Below are 20859 nucleotides of genomic sequence, written 5' to 3' on the forward strand. Positions count from 1 at the left end.
GGAGGGGAATCGCAGGAGTGCGTGTTGGCCCTGGGATGCCCTAGTGCAAACTGAGTTGGCAGTAGGGAAATGGACCTTGTGAAAATTCAGGCCTGATGTTCCCACGGCAGCCTTTGTTGCAATAAGGATTTGCATTGACGTCCTGGACCAAACGTTCCCCTCCACAGATGCTCTTGTATTGTGCATCAGGTGGCTTCTGCCCTGCACCCAAGAGAAGCTGCATGTATGTGGCTTGTGAAGTTTGTGTGCATCTCTGGAGATGGAAGGCACTGCGTGAATGGGAGCTCTTCCTCAGGCACATGGACAGATTTTCCTGGTGCTTGTTGGGGATGGGGCCTGGGCGGAGAATTGGCTGTGCATTGCCAGATAGAATACTTACAGTGGAGACAGAAGGAGGCAGTCTCATAGCTGCAGACAAGTGAAGAGTCTTTGGGATATTGTATGGATAAGCCCCCCTCCCGGGGATGAGGGGGTTCATTTAGCTGGATGATTGACTGAAATATCTCCAAAGGGGCAGAATCAGAAACCCAGGACTTGCGCGTACTGCATGGTAACACCAGAGCTTCTCTCTCTTTGCCAGGGTAACTTCAGACACACGCAGACGCACAACCCAGTGTCCAGGGAAGAGCTGATGATGGTGCTGGCTAACCTAGAGCAGCTGCAGATCAGAGCGCTCTTCTCCCAGCTCGCCTCATCAGTATCTCTGCGTCGGGTGGTCCTGGAGACTGTGACGGAGACCAGCGTGGGCATCCGAGCCAGCAACGTGGAACTGTGCATGTGTCCGGCCAATTACAGGGGAGATTCCTGCCAGGTAGGGGGAAGAGGTGAAGTGCTCTTGCCAGGCTGAAGTGGAATTGTAGGATGCATGTGAGAGCCGAGCACTTCCCCCACGGCCGTTGCACTCAGCAGCTAGGTTTGAATGTGCCCCATTGTATGTTAGAATGCAGGGAAGGTTCTAGAGCACAAGTTTTCTGAGCCAATCCCTGGTGTGCGGCTCTTTAATGACGACTTACACCTGCCAACGTCCCATAACCGCATTGAACTGCACAGTACATGTGCTCCATCTCCTGCTATTGCCCATGTGCTTAGCTTTGTTTGCTGTGAGATTCGCATGAGCTAGAATTTTGGGTAGTGGTAGTGGGCTACTGGGGGGCTTGCTCAGCGGTCCAATGCTAGCATTAGGTACATACGTGAGAGCCTTAAATAAAGTCTTTCTGCCTAGCTAGTTGGCTCATGTTGATTGTGGGGGCAAGATTTTAACTAAAATAATCTTGACCATTGTCTCTTTCAATCTATTTTTATGTCTTGAAACCCAGTGGCATTTATGGAAGGTAGTTACGCTAGTATGCTAGCTCTGCCTAACCATGTTTGGCCCATGTGTCACATCCTCTTCTTCTTCTTCTCTCATTAGGAATGTGCTCCAGGTTATTACAGAGACACCAAGGGTCTCTTCTTGGGAAAATGTGTTCCGTGTCATTGCAACGGCCACTCGGATCAGTGCCTCCCGGGGTCTGGAATATGCATCGTAAGTAGCTAGCCCATGAAATAATCAGAGTACAATGTGCGCTGGTCCGCACCAGCTGACTAAAAGGTTCCCTCCAATACACAGAGACCAAGTTATGAGGTTACCAAACTACATTCTTGATCACCGAAAATCTTCATGTGCCATTTCAAGGGGATTTATTGTCTTCAAGTCAGTTTAGGATGAGCAGACTGGGTGTGCGGGGGAAGAGGAAAGGATTTAGGCAGCCAGATGTGTGATGGGGAGTCGTCTGTTCTAACCCACCCCTTTGGAACGACAATCCCTTCCTCGGCTAGGCCATCGTAATCCTCCAGAAAACCGTGGTGTTGAATGCTTCCCTGGAGAAATACCGAACGTGTTGTCTGTCTTGTCCTTGCAGAACTGCCAACACCACACGGAGGGAGATCGCTGTGAGCGATGCAAAGATGGTTATGTAGGCAACGTCTCCCTCGACGGGCCATTGCAGTGCATGGGATGTCCATGTCCTCTTTCAGTTGCTTCCAACAAGTAAGTATCATCTGTGAAGTTCTTTCCCCTGGTTTGTCTCATCCCCAAAGTAGTCCAATTTCTTCCCCTGATCCTGGAGGAGTTTCTTCTGGCTGCCAGGAGAGATGCGCTGCCACGTCATTCCCAGTTCGGTCATTCCCGTTTTGGCTGCTCCCCTTTTTATTAATGCTGATAATGATGGGATAGGCCGTGGAGGAGGAGAAAGACCCACAGCTCTGATGTGACTAGTGCAGCCAGCAAGAGTATTTTCTTTCTGAAGGAAATATTAGTAATTTCTAAAAGTGTGAAAATATTAGCGACAAAATGTAAACAGTAGTTTGTATTGATTTAGCTAATTTAGTACCTAAACCAGTTAAAAGTTCCGATATTAGCATCATTTCCCCCAAGTCAGCGTATCTCATGTTGAGATTTCAAAATATCAAGTTTCAAGGTGATTTTGTGATTCCGTTCTTGTGTGATTGTCTCGTGGGCTAGACGTTCTGTGCTGGCATTTCACTCCGGAAACCGGGCTGTCCTTAGCCCCTGACTCCAACCGCATCTAACTTAACACTAGCCTGAAGGCAGTACCAACGCTAACTCTAGCCAAGGGCCTCCTGCCAGGCCATATGCTGGAATCCCCCACCCCTGGTCCCAAGGCCAACCCTGCGCCAGTGCTTCCTACAAGCTCAGCCTTGAACCCTCCTGTAGAGACGAGAACTGGCCACCTCACTGACTAGCCTGGGGGTACAAACCCATGAAACAACTATACATATCGCGAAGGCCACAACCCTAACTTGGGGAGCTCCACTGGCCCTAAACCTACCCTGCAGGCCCCTGTTAGCCTGAGGCCTAACTCTAACCTGTGGAGGCCTATTGGCTTCAACCCAAACCAGGGGTGTGTTACACACCCCAACCTTCACCTGGCACCTACTGCTAGCCCCAACCCTAACCGTCTACCCTGGAAGTCCCTACTGGCCCCACCCTTCTGCCTATCCTGGGGAACCATACCAGCCCCAACCCTCGCCCTGTCCTTGTACCCGTTGCCAACCCCAGCACTAAACATTTCCATAGCCTGTGTCACAAATCACTCTTGACACAAGCCCTTGCCCTGCTACAGATCCAAACCCTGACAATAGCCCATGCCCATGAGCTGATCCCGACCCCATTCCCTTTTCTACGGCCATAAACCACTCCCAGCCCTCACACAACCCCTACCTGAATGACAAGAGTCCCTGTCACCCTGGTACCGGGTGTTGGTCTTCAGAGTAAAATAACCTTTGACATTTGCCCTGTGTTATTTCAGCTTTGCCATTGGTTGTGTCCACAAGGGCTCCACCATGCAGTGTCTCTGCAAGCCAGGCTATGCCGGAGCCATGTGTGAACGGTAAGAGCCTCGTAATTACGGGAGGGCAGGACCGTGAGCTGGGCGGTGTTTCTTTTTCAGAGTGCAGCTGTTGCTTTGGCAGAAGAGAAGTTTCCATAGTGACAAAAATAAAATTAGAAGCCCCAGCTACATTAGCACAAGAGACTGATTTGAGCTGTGAATCCTCTCTGTTGTGGGTTTGGTTTCTGTTATTTTGCGGAAGGCGCATAAAATACCAGCTGAGATTGCAAGGCAACGCCTTTCTGATTCCAGCACCGGGTCCTGGTGGCTCCCAGGACCAGCAGGAGTTGGGCCCATTTAATCGCTTATACGCTGTTTCTTTGTGCACCAGTGTGGGCTCAGCGTACAGCTGGGATATGTCCTATTACTGTCTCCGTTACTGGCATAGGGTGTCATCTTGGCCAAGTTCCCACAGCAGTCTTTGCCTTGATTACCCACCTGTAAAGCAAGGACAGGGACACTTCATGTGAGGCTTGATTAGTGACAGTGAAGTGCTTTGAGTGGAAGGTGCTGTGGGAGTCCAAAACATTATGCTAATTAATAGCGGTAACTATAGTGTAGTCAGTAGTTGTGCAGCACTTCAGTGGGAGCTGGGGGGAGTGTGTCCGTGCGCGTCGGGGGACGCTTGGTAACATTAGCATGGTTGTTGTTTTAGCTCCCTTTTAACCCCTGCTACATTTTTAAAGGTGTGCCCCAGGTTACTATGGCAACCCCTTAGTGATTGGCAGTTCCTGCCAGCCATGTGACTGCAGCGAGAATACGGATCCCAACATGTTGTTCAGCGACTGCGACTCTCTGACGGGCACCTGCACGGGATGTATGTACAACACGGCCGGGCCCCGGTGCGAAGTGTGCGCCCCAGGGTACCACGGAGATGCAGTGGGGGCAAAGAACTGCACAAGTAAGTGTGGCACCGAGCCAGGACCAGCTTACAAATGCATTTCAGGGGCAGTGTGTCACGGGCGTGTGCAGTTAGCCAGCCTGCAGGCACGGCTGTGGTCATCGCCTGGGTAGGTTCTTACAAAGCCGGTAGCCTGGTCTCCTGGCTTTCAAAGGGTACGTTGGTTAAAAATAAGAGTAACAAAACAACCCTCTTTAGCAGGCATTTAAAAATTGCACACAGGCGGTAAAGCTCTGACACTGTAGCAGCCTCGTCAGTAGTAACAGCTAGCAATATTAACCAAATTATTATTTCTGTGCTTGGGTGGGTTTGCATAGTACGTTTCTGACATTACAGGGCCCTGCCATGAGGAACACAGGGTCAAATCCAAGGTGCTGGTCCTGCAAACTGCTGCTCACAGAAATAGGTCTTACTCCAGCAGGTAACCATGTGAATAAGGGTTGGCAGGATCAGTCCCCATGTATGAGAGAATGAAGGCGACCAGTGAACTCCCCCAGTCAACAGGATTTCCCCCCAACACACTATCCAATCCACCAGAAACAGGAGGGGTCAGAGTGCCTGGCTGATCTTTTTACGTTGTCGGGTAAATGGGTGTGTTTCTTCCTGGCAGGGTGTAACTGTTTGCCGTGCGGGACTGAGTCGTGTGACCCTAGAACTGGCCGATGTCTCTGTAAACCTGGAGTGACAGGTCAGCACTGCGACTGCTGTCAGGTAAAATGAATCGTGGGTTCCCCCCACACGCACTGTGACGGCTCCATCACTATACGCTTGGCTGATGCTGAGTCACTGCACGCCAGCTCCACTCTTCTGTAGCCTGTCCTCCCGTTAGGAGCCCACTGCAGTTCCTGGGCAGAGACAGGAGGATAATGGCTGCTGTGCGGCAGATGGCTGAGTGATGGGATGCTGTTTCTGCCTACACCAGGCAGATACCTAACAATAAAGGTCAATCTCTAAAGAACCTGGTTACGAAGTGATGGGAGGCGGGGGTGCTAACTGCAGCTTTGATGCTTGTAGGAAAAAGGCAATTAACCCTAGGGTGAATTTCGGGGATGCGAACTCCCCACCTGGAGTAAGCAGACACCAGGCGAGCTTACGAACACAATGCTGCCAGTGCATCTCTATCTCGGTCCCATTGTGCAACCTTCCCATTGGTCCAACAGTTTGCCATATTGTGTGTTAATTTTGTGCTCAGAAGAAACGCCTCTGGGAATTAAGTTGAGACTATGGATCGCATTTCAGCTCTGGCCAGAGTGACTGTGAAGCTGTGTGTGTCTCTGGAGAGGAAAAGCAAGCGTGTCCTCCAATTGCCTCCCCTTCCTGTGTGTGCTAGCCTGCTGATTACCCACGTCTTTCCCTAGGATGGGTACTACGGCTACAGTGGCTGCTCCGGCTGTCGAAAGTGTGACTGCGACATTGGCTCCATAGGCACCAGCTGCCACGCTGAGACTGGTCAGTGTAGCTGCCGGCCCGGGGTGACTGGTCTTCGATGCCAGCAGTGCGCGCCAGGCTACTGGGGGCTCAGCGAGCGTGGCTGCACAAGTGAGTTTCTTCGCTGCTGGTAAATCTCATAGAAGAAATATCTGGACAACTCTATGCAGCTCTGCTGCAGTGCCGAAGGGCTGTGTTAGATGCTTAGCATGAATCCAGTCCCTTCTCACCAGGAATACGGGGATGTTGTGTTTTACATCATCTCCGTGGTGCTACAACTGGAGAGCCCCCCCAAAAACGTTCCAGCTTTGAGAGCAAAGAAGCCACCATAATCTCATGGAGGCTTTTCATCATTATTTGTCATTTAGATCGTAACAATAAAAATAAAATACGCCAAAGTGTTGTCTGGGCACTTGGCATCACCTTGCAAAGGGCCCGGTTTTAAAAAAAAATCTTAGGCTGCAAAAGTGCGTTTTGCCCTTTCCACCCCTTCAGCTTGCACCAGTAGTCACCACAGTTACTTGAGCTAAGCAGGTAAGTGCTCAAGTTGCTAAATACAATCATTTGCATGTGCAGCGACCCATCCAGCCGAAGAAAACTCCCAGCAATTCCTTATGCAAACTAGGTGTGCAATTGCAATCTGAAGTTTTTTAAAACAAACCGTGACTTTTGTGTTTTTCTGTACATTAAGCTTCACTAGTCAAAGGGGAGGATCGACTGAGCTAATCTCTCCTTCCATCAAAAAAACATGTTCGCAGCCCCACCCATCGGCCCTTGTTCATTCATTGATTCTGTTCGGCGGTGGTGTTTTGCCCTGTGACGGAATCCCAGTGTTCCCTCTCTCAGGGGGCTCACTAGGTCCGGACAGACCTCCCTCAACTGCCTCCTTTTTGTTGGCAGAGTGTCAGTGTAAGGGGGGCTCCTGCGACCCCCGGACTGGGGAGTGCACCTGCTCCCATGGCCTGACGGGGAAGCAGTGTGACACCTGCATAGAGAAGTATGAGATCCCTGTAGCAAATGGCCCGGACAGCATGAGGTGTGAAGGTTAGTAGCATTGTGTCGTCTTCCCCCCTGTGTCCCCTCCCCCCCCCCCCAAAAAAAAAAAAAACACACACACACTTGGCTTTATTGCAGGAGTGAGGTAGAGCTGGCTGCAAAATAGGGGGTGGGAGGGTTTCACTGAAAATATTGACAAACGTTTCATTTTCATCTATTTTTGTTTCTGTTTTTGGTGGAAATTCAAACACTGAGAACATTTTGGCCAAAACAAGAAATTGGCCAGAACCCGAAATATTTTGATTTGGAAATGCTGCTGCAATGCAACGGGCGTTGTACTTAAGCTGCTTCATGTGCCCATTCTCCTCTATAGGCCGAGCTCCCTGGTAACGCTACAATCTCCTTTGAGTCACCCCAGGTCCCCCTCTTGGAGAAGGGGCATCATGGGAGTCTCCTGGCCGTGGTGCATTGTGGGAGATGTAGTCTGATCAGTACTTGCTAGAGAGTAACGTTTAACAGGCAGATCCTAATTGTCAGGTCCCCACAGCGTGGTGGCCCCTGGCAGTAATTAAAACATTGGCGGCGAGCTTGACAGACAGCACCCTGCCTTCTGGCTGGTTTCCTTTGTGGCCGTAGGGCCGATAACAGAGGAACAGTGTTAATCAGCCTAATAGTGGGCATGGCTCTGATCTCGCCAATTAGGAGCAGCTTCATCCGAGTTATGTGGGGTATGTGAGTGGGAAGCTGCTGTGAGACCAAGAGCAGGCCCACTGACCGTTTGCACTCCTTGGCACACCCCTAAAAGCATTTGGAAATCCTGATCCTTTGTGCAAAGGGATTGAAAGTGGACCCGGGGACCCCAAGTTAACACCTTCCCCAGAGGGGAAGCCAATTCAAGAGGCGGGGATTTGGAGACATGTGGCTCCCCCTTTGGGTTAAAAAAATGTCCTTACTATGGTCATAAGGAAGGGGGAGATGGAAGGAGAGGACGTGGGTGCATTAGAGCTGTTTACTCACCACCCCTTTCTCTTGGCAGTCTGTGACAGCTGCGTGCTGCTTCTGCTGGACGACCTCCAGAAGATCGAGGCCTCTTTCCCCAGCATCAGGAACCAGTTGATCAACCTGAATGCCAGCTCCATCGCTTGGGCCCGACTGCATGGTCTGAACAGCTCTATGAAAAACGTCACTGTATGTGGAGGGCTTAACGTGTTCTCCCCGCTGGCTTAGTCTCTGCATGGGGCTCTGGTCCTATTGCCTGATTTCCACCCCTACCTCTCTCTTTCAGAACCACCTGCGCGAATATCAGAGATCCATGAACAGGGTCAAGCAAAAGGCAGACGAGCTGGCAGACGAGAATGCGGACCTCACTCAGGATTTGATTGCACTGCAGCACAAGGCAGGGTGTTTCTCAATCCTTCTCCCCCTGCTGAGAACACTGCAGGCACAGACCAGCCTTCCCTTGTTCCTTTTCATAACAATGAGTGTTAGGTGCCCATGGGAGGAGCTAGTTAGGGCCAGGCCTCGTTTGAGCAGCTGCTGGACACTTGATTCCTGCAGCACCCCCTGCTAACCCAGTCCGGGGGTCACCCACCGTGCACTCTGCCAGTGAACCTGAACCCTGTTCTTCAACACCCCTGCTCATCCAGGCAGGTTCCTTGCTCAGAGCCGAAGGAGGCTTTTAGATATGGGCAAATATCCAGCCCCCGCAACCACCATTTCATTCTTCTGCCGTATTTAAACCCTACTCTTCGGAGGGGAAAGACATCCCCTGTTGATTTAAGACAGTCCCTGCCCCAAAGCACCTATAGTCGACACAAGATTCAGGGGCTGATTTTTAAATGGGTGCATACAATGTGTGTGCACTTGCACGTGCAAATGATTTATACCCATTGGGTAACTACCTGTGCAAATGGCCAGTGTTTCCGTATGTGTGTAATTACATCACCTTAGTGCATTTTTGTACATCCACTTGCAAACTCTTTCAGAACCTCAAAGCTTGTGCGTCTTCTGCATTCTCCCGATCAATATGCAGGCTGTGTTGGCACAAGTCAGAATGTGTAACGGTGTTATGAGTAGGAAAGATTTTTGTCCACAATGGACCTGAGGGTTTTTTTCACCACCCATTTCATCATGAACACAATTTCTCACTCCCTTCTGTGCACACCTGGAGATAAACCGTAGCAGAGTACAGTACCCGTGCAAATCCTTGCCGAAGAGCTGACGCTTTCAGCTCTGTGGGCCCAAAAGCTGCCAACCCTTGCATTACGGCTCATGTTGTATCTCCCTGAATGCTTCAGCTAAACCAGTGATTTGTTTTGTAGGCAACAATGACTCACAGAAAAGCAAAGGATCTGCAGGGGCAGACAAAAGAGACCCATCAGAGAGCAGAGCACCTGCCGATTAGTATCCAAGGCATCCTGGATAGCATTGCAGGTAAGTGACCAGGTGTAAGTGTAACTGCCGGGTTGATTTTCCCCTGCCCCAGATCCCACACTCCCGCTGTTTCAAGTTGCTCAGGGCGCAGTGTTACCTTTGATAGTATCTGTGGAGATTCCTGTAGACGGTTTAAGCAAGGTGGGGGGTTGTTGCAGAGCATTCTGTGGCCAGTGAATCTCAGCTGTTTGGCTAAATGCCGTCTTTGGTGAAGCATGTTATATTTACACTTAAAATGTGAGAAATAGAGGCCATCTGCAGTGCTTTTCCCAAGAGTGATTGAGCAACATGGAATCTTCCTTGCCTGCACTGGCTGAAATCTGCCCCAGTAAAGCTAGAGGAGAAGGCAAACTACAAGGGGGGAGGGATAGCTCAGTGGTTTGAGCATTGGCCTGCTAAACCCAGGGTTGTGAGTTCAATCCTTGAGGGGGCCATTTAGGGGATTGGGGCAAAAATCTGTCTGGGGATTGGTCCTGCTTTGAGTAGGGGGTTGGACTAGATGACCTCCTGAGGTCCCTTCCAACCCTGATATTCTATGATTCTAAGATGGATTCTTTGGGAAATAGTCCAGTCTAGTGGTTACAGCAGAGGGTCTAGAAACTTGGGTCTGAATTCCAGCTGGGTCATTCCCCCACTTCATGACTTGAAGCAAGTCACTCCATCTATCATTGGGCATCAGGACTCCAACAAAAAACAGATGCTGTTTTATCTGAGTGGGAGCTTTTCGGAGTGCTGGGGGAGGACCACATGCTCAATTGGTGGATAACCATGGGGCATGGCTTTCCCTGCAGATTTGGTGCACCAGATGGACAAGCTGGGGACTGCAGACCTCAGCACGGCCTCCTCTGAGGAGTTCTGGCAAAAGATGGCCGAGGTGCAAAGGATGCTGAAGGAGATGAAGGAACGGGATTTCCTCAGCCAGAAAGGCGTGGCGGAACATGAACACGAGAAGGCTCAGAAATGTAAGCCTAGCTCAGCAGGCACAGGGGATGGGAAATGCCAAGGCACAGGCTGTGTCTAGTGCTCCTGGGCTCTTTTCCCAAACTGTCCCATCTTGAGGGCATTGCTGCAAACATTGTTTATGGGGCATCTCATTGCTGTTATCCCGTTGTGGTCACCAGCATTTGGAGAGTTACACTATTGAACTGAGTATTCCCATCTAGCTTTTACAGGCTGGGAGTTTCCAGTACTGACCTCCTCAGCAGTCCAGCAATGAGGGGACAGTAATTGATAGTCCCATTTTAGTCTCTTCTGCAAATTGCAAAGGTGCTAATAAGTGCCAGTGTTTTTTCACTTCATTCCCAACAGAATTTAGCTCCTCTGTACAAGCAAGTTCATGTACTATCAGAAGGCTTCAGGTTTATTTAATTGCATTTGAATTTCATTAACTTAATGGTTCTCTATGACAACACTTAAAAATGTAGTTAGTGTTTTATATATATATTTTTTTCTCACATGCACCTATACACGCTCGTATGTCTTGTGTTCAGTGGTTGAGTAAATTGTCCCAAATGGTGACAACAGAAGTGTGTCTGTCGTTCCTTGCTCAGAGAGACCTGGAGTCTGTGATTCCCCAGGGAATCTCCATTGCAATGCACTGCTCTAATCAAACAATACTCTGTTGCAAGAACCTCAGGGCCAAATTCTTCTCTCCACTGGCATCACTGGAGTTACTCCAGACATGCACGAGTGTAACTGTGGGAAGAGATTTCAGATAGCAAATGGATCTTTAATCTAGCAGAAAACAGCACAATGAGATCTGATGGCTGGAAGCTGGAACTAGATGTATCCAGAGGAAGTGCAGATTTTTAACAGGGATGGTAATTAACCATTGGAACCACTTACCCAGGAATGTGGTGGATTCTCCATCACTTGGCAGCTTTAAATCAAGAGGGGATGTCTTTGTCTTTTTTAAAGATTTGCTGTAACTCAACCAGAAATTATGGGCTTCATGCAAAAATTACTGGGTGAGGTTCTTTGGCTTGTGTGGTCAGAGGAGATGGTGATAATGGTCCCCTTCTAGTCGTAAAATCTGTGCTTTGAGACCAGAATCGGGCCCTGAGCCTTTCGTGCAGTTTCCACTGTGTACTCAGAAAGAACTCTTAAACGTTGGGGAAACAAGAGTTTCAAGGCAATCTCCTTGTGTATCTGTCATCAGTGCTCCATCGCGTGAGGAGCGAGCTGTACAGCAAGTGGGAAACCAACCAAGACCTGGTGAAGAGCATCAAAGACTTACTGGCTCAATATAGCTCAGAGCTGATGGATCTCCGAGATGCTCTCAATGAGGCTGTGAACAAAACCAGGCAGACAGAGGACTTGAACAGCCTGAATCGGAACAACCTTGAGGAGATCCAGGTACAACGAGGGGTTTATTTGCATATAGGCATGCAAGGGAACTGACACCATTGGGTGAACGTGCATGGTTTCGTCAGTGGCTAAGGAATGTCTGGTATAATCTAGGTCTTGTGCCTGTTGCTTGATCTTGTGGCTCCTAACTAACGCTATCCATCTGTGTCTCAAGCGAAAGAGTAAGGAGCTGCAGAAGCAGTATGGGGTGGTGCAGGACACTTTGCAGATGGCTGAGGACTCCCTGGTCCAGGTCTCAGATCTTCTACAGATAATAGAGAATGCAAAGGAGGTGAGTGATGAAAAAGCTCAGGGTTGTCCGGTGGTCGAGGTGTGTCAGATGGGTTGGCGTATGATGCTGGTAGCAAGAGGGACAAGGCAGTGGGGGTGGGGAAGGGTGTTGGTGGAGTTGGCACTAGCCATGGGGAAGGGTGGAGAAAGAATGGTGGTGTGGGTGAAGGGCATGGTGCTGGCAATGGAAAATCAGCCATGTGCTGGTCACCTGCCAGCCCCCCCGGAATGTCTCTCTCCCCTCCTGGGTGTGTGTTCAGCTGCCGAAGTGAGGAGCTGGCAAGGTTGGTGAATGCCCCCTTGTGGGCGTGTCCTCCTGCAGGAGTACGAGAAGCTAGCCGCCCGGCTGGACGGAGCCAGGTACCCCCTGACAGAGCGGGTGAAGAAGTTTTCTCCCGCCAGCAGTAAGATCCCCATCGTCGAAGAAGCTGAGGAGCACGCTAGGTTCCTGGATGAACTCGCTCGGAACCTTTCCAGGTAACGTCCCTGGCTGCCCCAGCTTCACCCCGGCCTGTGTGGGCCCGGCACTCTCGTGGTCTGCTCCACTTCTTATTCCTGCCTGGACCAAGGACGCTGAGCCAGCCGTGGGGTAACTCCACTGACTTGGCTCAGCGCCCTGCTCCCCAGCACATTTGCTAGGGGGACTTGGGCTGCTTGTGTAAACAAGTGGTGGTGTGTGGTCGAGGGGCCTCTCCGTGGCACTCGGAGGGGTCTGAAAATTGCCGAAGTCCCTGCTTTGATATTCGTCTTGGGATAATGTTTACATGTAAGAATTGATGTATTACCTGTAGCCCAGCACTCAGCAACATCCCAGTGGTAGCAAACCAACCTGTGATAGAGAAAGCATGTGGGTGAGAACAGGGCTGGTACCCGTTTCCAAAGGGCGCAGGGCATGGTGGTGCCACCTGTTAATTGGGCGAATTTGAGTCTTCAGGATGTGATCAGCTGACCTCTTAGACCCAATCTGTGTCCGAATGCTAATTGTCATTCATTATGTGTGCTGTTTCATTGGTTGTCCATCTCCTCCACTCTGCACTGCAGTATGCAGGGGAGTGATCCTCCCTCACTCCCACCCCACCACTTCCTACTTCACAGACGGTTTGCTGCCACGGATTGTGGAAGGGCTTCTCTCTCAGAGCTGGGTGCTGGGTTCAAAATGGACTGGGCACTGCAGATCTCCGGACCCGGGGGTGGGGGTGGGTGAGAAAGAGCGGCAAATTTGGAGACCAGTATGGGGAAGCCAGTTGTTCAGGCCGTGAGTGAAAACCCCACATATGGGGGGAGTCTTAAAGTGGGGAGCCCAGGACAGTGACATGTGTTGCCAGTGCTTGGGTCTGGCCCCTGATGCTCCACTGCGCTTCTGACAATGGACTTTATTTATTTGTCTTCAAATGCAGCAGCATCCAGGGTGCAAACCAGGATGGGTTCATCCAGCGAGCGATCAATGCCTCCAACGCATATGCCAGCATCATCGAGGCTGTGAAGAACGCAGAGAGGGCCGCCAAAGACGCTGACGAGGCAGCCGGTGAAGCTTTGACAGTATGCAATTTCCCTTCAGGCCCACACCCACCCTTGCAAAATCCTGGCTCCAATGAGCCGGCCCGGTGCCCTTTGCTCCCCTGGCCACGCTGCAGCTCTTCATGCTGATACCCGACACTGCTGTCACCCTTCCATCTGAGGTCTCGTATGGGCTCAGCCTGCCTTCACTGCAGTGAGACACCTGTTAGTATCTCCACCTCCCCACATGGGGAAACTGAAGCAGTGAGACATTAAGTGATGTGACTAAATGACTTTGGCATCTGGTACCTCAAATTCTCCTCTCTGTTACCCCTCCCCACGCATACACACAAACACACACCCCTGCCCAGCAAAACATTTGCCTGAAGGTGGTGTAGATGCTTTCTGACCAACATTGGCTATTTGCCTAGCATTTAGCCTTTGCTGAGACTGGGGAATGGGGACTTGAAGTCCTCTTCCAATCCTAGGGCTCAGGTGCTGAACCACTTGGTGCCAGATTCCAGACAGTTAGTGAGGAGGTCTCCTGTGTGTTTGTAGAGTGTTGTATCGGGAGATCTTGGTGCCCTATCTAAAGAGCTGAAGAAGAACAGCAGTGCCCTGGAGCAAGCCGTGAAAAGGGAGCAGAGGAAACTCGATGGGGGTAAGAGAGGGGCCAGCAGTGGACACAAGTGTTCCAGGGAAGTTCTTCTGCGTGGGAAAGATAGAAAGCACTGTGTGTGTGTGCGTGTGTGTGCGCGCGTGCGTGTGTTGGTTTTGGGTGGAAGTGATGGTGTGTGATGTGCTTTGGAGGAGCGATAGATGTACAAACACCTCACGTGTTATATACGTCTATTTCCAGCTATTAAAGGGACGCTGCAGGCAGCCAAGGACAAACTGACCGATCTCCGAGAGAAGAAGGAGCAGCTCCTGAACCAGCTGCGATCTGTACAGAACATGCTGGACAAGGACCAAGGTTTGTCTGTAGCCAGTTTCTTCTAGACAAGAGTTCTGCACATCACAAGAGAAAAGCGTAGCTATAGTCCCTTCTAACACGCAGGGCAGTCTATGGTCACGGTAGGTACCCAGTGGTTTGCCCATCCAGTGACCTTGCGGGCGTATACCTGACCCTATACATTGGTTACATCTTGCTTCATTTTCTGGGCTGAAGGTCTAAACTGCCTCTACCTCCTGAGCGGGGGGGGGGGGGGGGATTTTGGCAGAGGCCCGTTTTCATTGGTGGGCTTGTAATGCTTTTGAAATTGAGGAGCTGAGTGTGCGTATGAGCCACCAACTCATGTACATCTGTTATTGCATAAGGTCAGGTCCCATCATTGCTAAGCTGATGCAGAAGCATGGTGCTGACTCCAGTCAGAAGCTAGGAGCTCTGCCCTCCCTCCTGCTCTTTGCTGAGTTTGAGACTTGTCTCCTTTCCTCTCAAAGATAACACCACGGCAGTTATTCAGAATGCCAAGGCAGCAGCTGCAGCAGCCAACGACACGGTTGCTAGGGTGGAAGATACATTGAGCAACATGAAGAAGAACCTGGATGAGTGGAAAGACCAGTATGGAGGCCTTAAAAATGAAGACTTAAACCAGGCAGTTCAAGACGCCAAGAAGTCTGGTATGGAAAGATGGGGGTTAGCCCTGGTATCCCCAGGCTGGGGATAAAGGCCAGGACGCTGCTGTCGTCATGAAGCACTTCACTGTGGTAGCTAAGTGCTGCTCTGTCTCTGTTGTTCCCTGCTGACAAGTTTAAAGGGAGGCTGTTGTGTGTCCCCCTCTGATTTCCTCTCTCTTCGCAAAGTCCAGGTCATCCACTGGGGCGGGTTCTGGATGTTCTTACAATGTGTTGGATGCACTTTATGGCTGTATTTTTAAAAGTCACTTTTGTTAATGCTGCCAGCAAGTCCTGCAAGAGAGGTGTGCACGTCAGCCACTGCTTCGCTCCCTGTGACAGCTGCGCTGTGTCCATTTCTTCGGCTTGCGCCCCCGATAGCTGAGTGTAGGATCCCTTTCCACCCCGCTGATCATTATCCCCTGTTGCCCTTTGCCTCCCCGAATCACGCCCTCCAGTGTCGAACCTGGAAAGCACCATTCCGCTGCTGCTGGAGAAGTTGAGTGGCCTGGAGAACAGGAGGAATAAGAACTCCACTGTGTCCGAGAACATCCTGCGAATCCGCCAGCTGATCACGCAGGCCAGAAATGCTGCTAGCAAGGTAGGGGCGTGGGGGAGAGGGCTGTATATGTGAGAGTGCTCGTGTGCGACGGGTCGGAAGGTGAACCCCTGAGGGCCCTAATTAGCACAGGCAGGCACCAAGCAAACCTCCCTTAGGCTGCTCTCCGCAAGGCTTCATGGGAGCCCCTGAGTTTGGTTTGGATCTTGTTTGGCCAAAGCAGGTTCACTGATTTTGTATGAAGGCAATGCATGCGGAAACTTTATTCCCCTTTTGACTGGCCAATGAGGCTACATTTTGCATCATGTAGGGCAGTTTTAAAAACGGATTTGCAAGGCTGTGGAAATGTGGGGTGAGCAGGGATTGCTCTGAAGTCCAGATATTGGGGGATCCATTTGAGGGGGTAGAGAAGTCAGTCTTGATCATACACATTGTGGTCTCCCCTGGCCCCTCCAAATCTGCAGCAGGCTCCACATGGTCTTTATGGATCTCCCCTTCAGAGCCTCCATAAAAGTACTTTGTCGTGGTTAAATCTCGGCTTTAAGTACAGCTGGGCAAAAGATTTCAGGCAAAGCTTTTTTGGGGTGGGGGCCAGACAATGCAGGTCAACTGAAACATTTTGCAAACTTGTGTCAAATTCACTGACCTAGTTCTTGGTCAAAGAGAAACAAACAAAAAACAATCTCCCCCCCCCCCCCCCCCCCCAAATCAAAATGTTTCATTTTGACAGTTTTGAAAGAAAACCTTTCACATTTTTTATCTGACATTTGCATCAATTTTATTTAAAAATCATTTGAGATTTTTTTTTAAAGTTTGGTTCTCATCTAAATGCAGGGTTTGGGGTTTTTTTTCAACTTTTTGGTTTACCCAAAAATTCAACAATTTTTAGTTTCAAGTCGACTCAAAGTGAATTTTTTTTTCTTAATCTGTTCTGCAAGTGAACCAAAAAATCACCTCCCCTCTGCACCTAAGGGTCGGTCTACAAGAAGAGCCCCGTGGCTGGCCTGGGCTCACAGGACTTGGGCTGGGGGAGCTGTAAAATCGCAGTGTAGATGTTTGGGCTCGGGCTGGAGCCCAGCTTCTGAGACCCCCGCAAGGAGGAAGGGTCCCAGCGCTCAGGCTCTCTCCTGAACCTGAGCATCTCCACTGACATTTGTAGCCCCACACCCTGAGGCCCACAAGCCCAAGTCAGCTGACCTGGGCTCTGAGACTCGGTGCCGCAGGTTTTACACACGCTAAATGCGACTCTGCCTGGGCTGTCACCATAAATGAGGAGTCAGGCTGCCTGGGCTGCTTCCGTCAGTTTGGCTTTGATTTCTCCCCCCTAGGTGAAGGTACCACTGAAGTTCAACGGCACCTCGGGCGTCCAGGTCCGGACTCCCAGTGACCTGCAGGATTTGTCGGCCTACACCTCCCTCAAGTTCTACATCCAGAACCCGGAGCCCAAACCCAGGCAGCGGCGTCAGGACGGGGCCGACGCGGGACAGTTCGTATTGTACCTGGGCAATAAAGACGTAAGAGCTGCCCGTCCAAGCACAGGAGCAGGAGAGGGAACTGTGCAGCAGGCAGAGCTTGGGCTGGGTGATCCAGAAGGGGAACAAGTGTGAGATGGATGTCAGTGCAGAGCTCTGGATGGGGTGGGAAAGTCTCGTATCAGGAAGGTCTTATGTGCTGCATTCAGCCAGTGAATATCTAAGCCAGCTGTCTCCATTCACCCAGCTTCTCCCTACTGCTTGTAAAGGTTTCAGGCACTGAGAGTGGGAGCAGGGTGTCCACTATTGCTGCCAAACATTATTGAATTGAGAGGAGAGGGCACAAAACCTTCCTCCGGGCGGAACCTGGGGGCTGCTGTCGTCCCCTCACAGGGGCCCTGGAACAGTGTGGTAGGAGACAGCAATCACATGGGCCATGCCGCCCCCAGGGCTAGATGCTGCTCATTTACAGGAGAGCCACTGGGCTGTATGTGAAGATAACTGTGAGCCTCCAGCCCAACACCACGTTGCTTTGATCCTAGCCCTTGCAATGGCGCATCCCTCTGACGCGCAGGTGCTGGGCTCTGCATGCACTGGAGCATTTGTTTTTTGAGGGATGAGCGTATCTGGTTTGTATATTGTGTCCTTTGGTTGGAGCTAGGCCTCCAATAACCTCCTGGAAAACTGTGCACTCAGCCGTAAAAATTCTGAGAGCCGCCTTGCCTTGAGAGCATTACTTTAAACTCCCTCAATGATTTCCCCTTTTCGGACGGGTTCGCTGCAAACCCTTTGGATTGTTTGCTCTGTGCATTCAGGCCACTGGAGACTACATGGGCATCGTGCTCAAAGACCGCAAGGTGCAGTGGATCTATAAACTTGGGGACGAAGAACCAACCTATCTAACAATTGACGAAGAGATTGGAGAGCAGTTTGCTGCAGTCAGCATCAACAGGTACAAAATTCACACAAGCCACTCGCGTAGCTGGCTGAGCTAGAGAAGAAACTAAAGCAGCAGAGGGAGACTTTGCATAGTGGAAGTGAGAGGGCGAGAGAGAGTAATTTGCATTCGCATCGGTGACAGTTCTGGGAGTGAATCACCTTGTTACCCTCTCCCCCATCCCGGGCTCCAGGAAGAGGGACACTTCCTAGTGCTTAACTGGGTGCCAACCCCCTGACACCGCCTGTCTGTTGGCCACGCAAACAATCTTCTAGCTATGCCAGCCTTTATTTTACTTCCAGGTTAACAGGAGGTGCACCCCAGTCCCTGAGCCCCTTTGAAGTGTTCCCCTGTAGTCCAGTCCCTTCTCCAGAAGTACCACTGAGCAGCGTACACACCAGCTTGTATGGTTCAGCTCGGGATCAGCCGTGTACAGCCCCACAGCACTGAGATACATTTGTAGTGAAAACAAGAATACATTTATTAACACAGAACAGAGAGTCGAATATTCCCGTGAGGAAGGATAATGGAAACAGAAGTGTTACATATAAAACAAAATCAACAGGCGCTTCCTAGAGACTAAATTTAACTTAACAGGTTAACCTCCTGTCTAAACCAGTCTTCATCTCACCCAAAGCCTTTTGCTGCGTTTCCAACCAAGGCTGGTTGTGGTCCCATTTTAATAAATGTAAATGCACTGTCTGTTTACTTCCTAGGTGCAGGATAAGAGGGTGTTCTCCTTGTCCCCCAGTTACAATCCAGTAAACCTTGGAAGGGCACCCCCAGATAAGGGTCTTTTCCCCCTGCTGTTCTTCTCTTCCTGTTAAATCTCTGTCTTTCATCTGCAGTTAGCTCAGGCTGGGGATTGGGAATGAGGCAATATTCTGACGGGACACCAGTTTTTCACCTCTGGTTGGTGACCGCTTGTCACAGTACATATACACAACTCCTTAAGTGTCATCCACACATTTCTCTCACAGCAGATACGAGGATCAGTATTATATAAGCTTTTATTAGAGATCTCCCATGGCCCTCTTCGGTGAACTAGAATGTATGAGCTAGACTCAGCAGATACCTGTAACCTCTCTGTGCCCCTTTGCCAGCGGCATTAGGAGGTTCTTGGGTCACAGCATCTTTCACCCTTACAGTCACACATCACTTAAACTTCTCCTCTCCCTGGTGAGATGAGTAAAGGATACCACAGGGCTCCCGTCACCAAAACGCAGCCATATCCAGGGCGAAATGCAGCAGCTGATTAACAGCGTGCGGGAAGGGAAGAATGACCCTGCAGCCAATTGACACACAAGCAACGTTGGCATGTAGCACGTAATGTGGAGTCAGGATTTAATCAAAGGGCAGGGTCCCAGTCCAGTGCAAGCCTGCAGGGGGCACTATTACATACACCTCCTAGCAGTGCCATGGGTCTTTGAAAGGTGGCCAGGACTTCAGGGTAAAAATCTCACCCGAAAGAGCCAAAATATATCTTTCCTCCTCCCCCTCCACCCCCAAATGCCCAAGGGTGTGCTTGGCTCTAATCAGCTCCTGCAGGGGCTGGGGAAGGGAGAGCAGAGACAGGCCTTCCTGGGCAAAGAGGCAACGCTTGTGCCTAGCTCCACGACTGGAGCCTGCCTCCCCACAGATGAGCATTTCACCTCGTGGCTACAGGCTTTAAAGCCCAGTGAAGCTGCTGTGATTTGCTGACTACTCTGAGATGCTCCAGTTTAAGTGCACTGCAGTCTCATGCAGTCGGATAGAGCTGAAGGGGAGGTTTGGGTGTGGAGAGGGATTCCCCGTCTGCCTGGCTCTCTCCTCTCCTTGTACTGACTGTGTGATCTGGGCGGGCAGGATCCTGCAGTATGGACACATGTCTGTGATCGTGGAGAAGCAAACCTTGCACGAGACGAAAGGCGACAGCGTAGCCAAAGGAGATCAGGGGCTGCTCAACCTCGAGCCACACAACGTGGTCTTCTATGTGGGAGGCTACCCCGCCGGCTTCACGGTGAGATGGGTTAACGCAGCAGAGCGGGCAGAGACTGGGTTCCTGGATTCTTTGGGCCAGATCCTCAGTTGACTCCATTTACACTGTGGGCACATTCGTGTCTCCCCTGGACCAGGCTTTGCGATACCACAAAGAGCCTTTTCCCTCTGTTCCTCCCCCTGGCTCCCCGCCTGCACAGGCCTGGGTGTAGCTTGTTTCTATGGGTATGCCTGGGTCAGATACAGCTCTGGCTCCCTCCCCACCCCTTGTCAGCGGCACAAACCGCAGGGGGCCGCGCTCATGCTATCAAATAAATGAACAAGCTGTTCTGGATCCATCAGGCGGCACTTAGTGCACAAAGGTGGCCCTGCTGTACCATTCTGTCCTGAGCCGCTCTGTGCCTGTCCTCTGTTGGGAAGTCCCATAAGATTTCCTTCTCTAAATACTGTTGGATGGGGATGGGGGGATTCTTTGGGTCAGCCCCTTGTATATGTTCCTCCAACTGCCCATGGCAGATGCTCTGGCTTCACCCTTAACACATGTCCCAGGTGTTTCCATCTTTTCTGGATAACATTAGAGATAAGGGGTTGTTGAGCTCTCTGGTGAATCTCGGCATTTGTTATAAGTTCATTCCATTTAATACCTAGCATTGTTCGGAGGCATTTGCTTTCTTTGCCCGTTGGCTGTTTATTTCCCCTATGTTAAAGTGAGAGCTGCACGCTCAGGAAGGCAGGATCTGCCCTGCTAGATTAAACTAACCCTAAAGAAGTATAGCCGTAGACAGTGACCTTCTTCTTCAGCCTCCAGTGACGCTGCGCTACCCCAGCTACCGGGGCTGCATCGAGATGGATACGCTGAACGAGGAGGTGGTGAGTCTATACAACTTCCAGCGCACCTTCCACCTGGACACCGCTGCTGACAAACCCTGTGCAAGGTACGAGAATTCAGTACACTGCCTTCAGCATGACGGGAACGTCTCCTGTCCCTCCAGAGCTTAGAAGGGGGCCGAGATAGT

General features: G+C 50.8%; 1 protein-coding gene across 3 annotated transcripts in view; it reads left to right on the plus strand.

The window, feature by feature from the left end:
• LAMA5 (laminin subunit alpha 5) overlaps nucleotides 1-20859 on the plus strand; it is a 167806-nt gene that overhangs the window by 133452 nt on the left and 13495 nt on the right. For all 3 annotated transcript variants that reach the window (XM_054045341.1, XM_054045342.1, XM_054045343.1), the window contains exons 41-64: nucleotides 581-811; nucleotides 1412-1525; nucleotides 1902-2029; nucleotides 3312-3392; nucleotides 4079-4293; nucleotides 4904-5004; nucleotides 5652-5832; nucleotides 6622-6765; nucleotides 7754-7905; nucleotides 8003-8113; nucleotides 9039-9150; nucleotides 9942-10112; nucleotides 11309-11505; nucleotides 11672-11788; nucleotides 12110-12264; nucleotides 13185-13326; nucleotides 13843-13945; nucleotides 14144-14257; nucleotides 14725-14904; nucleotides 15357-15499; nucleotides 16786-16971; nucleotides 17745-17881; nucleotides 19712-19865; nucleotides 20645-20778. In XM_054045341.1, the coding sequence (XP_053901316.1) occupies nucleotides 581-811; nucleotides 1412-1525; nucleotides 1902-2029; nucleotides 3312-3392; nucleotides 4079-4293; nucleotides 4904-5004; nucleotides 5652-5832; nucleotides 6622-6765; nucleotides 7754-7905; nucleotides 8003-8113; nucleotides 9039-9150; nucleotides 9942-10112; nucleotides 11309-11505; nucleotides 11672-11788; nucleotides 12110-12264; nucleotides 13185-13326; nucleotides 13843-13945; nucleotides 14144-14257; nucleotides 14725-14904; nucleotides 15357-15499; nucleotides 16786-16971; nucleotides 17745-17881; nucleotides 19712-19865; nucleotides 20645-20778 (3503 nt within the window). The remainder of the gene's footprint in view (nucleotides 1-580; nucleotides 812-1411; nucleotides 1526-1901; nucleotides 2030-3311; nucleotides 3393-4078; nucleotides 4294-4903; nucleotides 5005-5651; nucleotides 5833-6621; nucleotides 6766-7753; nucleotides 7906-8002; nucleotides 8114-9038; nucleotides 9151-9941; nucleotides 10113-11308; nucleotides 11506-11671; nucleotides 11789-12109; nucleotides 12265-13184; nucleotides 13327-13842; nucleotides 13946-14143; nucleotides 14258-14724; nucleotides 14905-15356; nucleotides 15500-16785; nucleotides 16972-17744; nucleotides 17882-19711; nucleotides 19866-20644; nucleotides 20779-20859) is intronic.

Source organism: Malaclemys terrapin, chromosome 12 (genome assembly GCF_027887155.1).
Source record: "Malaclemys terrapin pileata isolate rMalTer1 chromosome 12, rMalTer1.hap1, whole genome shotgun sequence".
NCBI lineage: Eukaryota > Metazoa > Chordata > Testudines > Emydidae > Malaclemys > Malaclemys terrapin.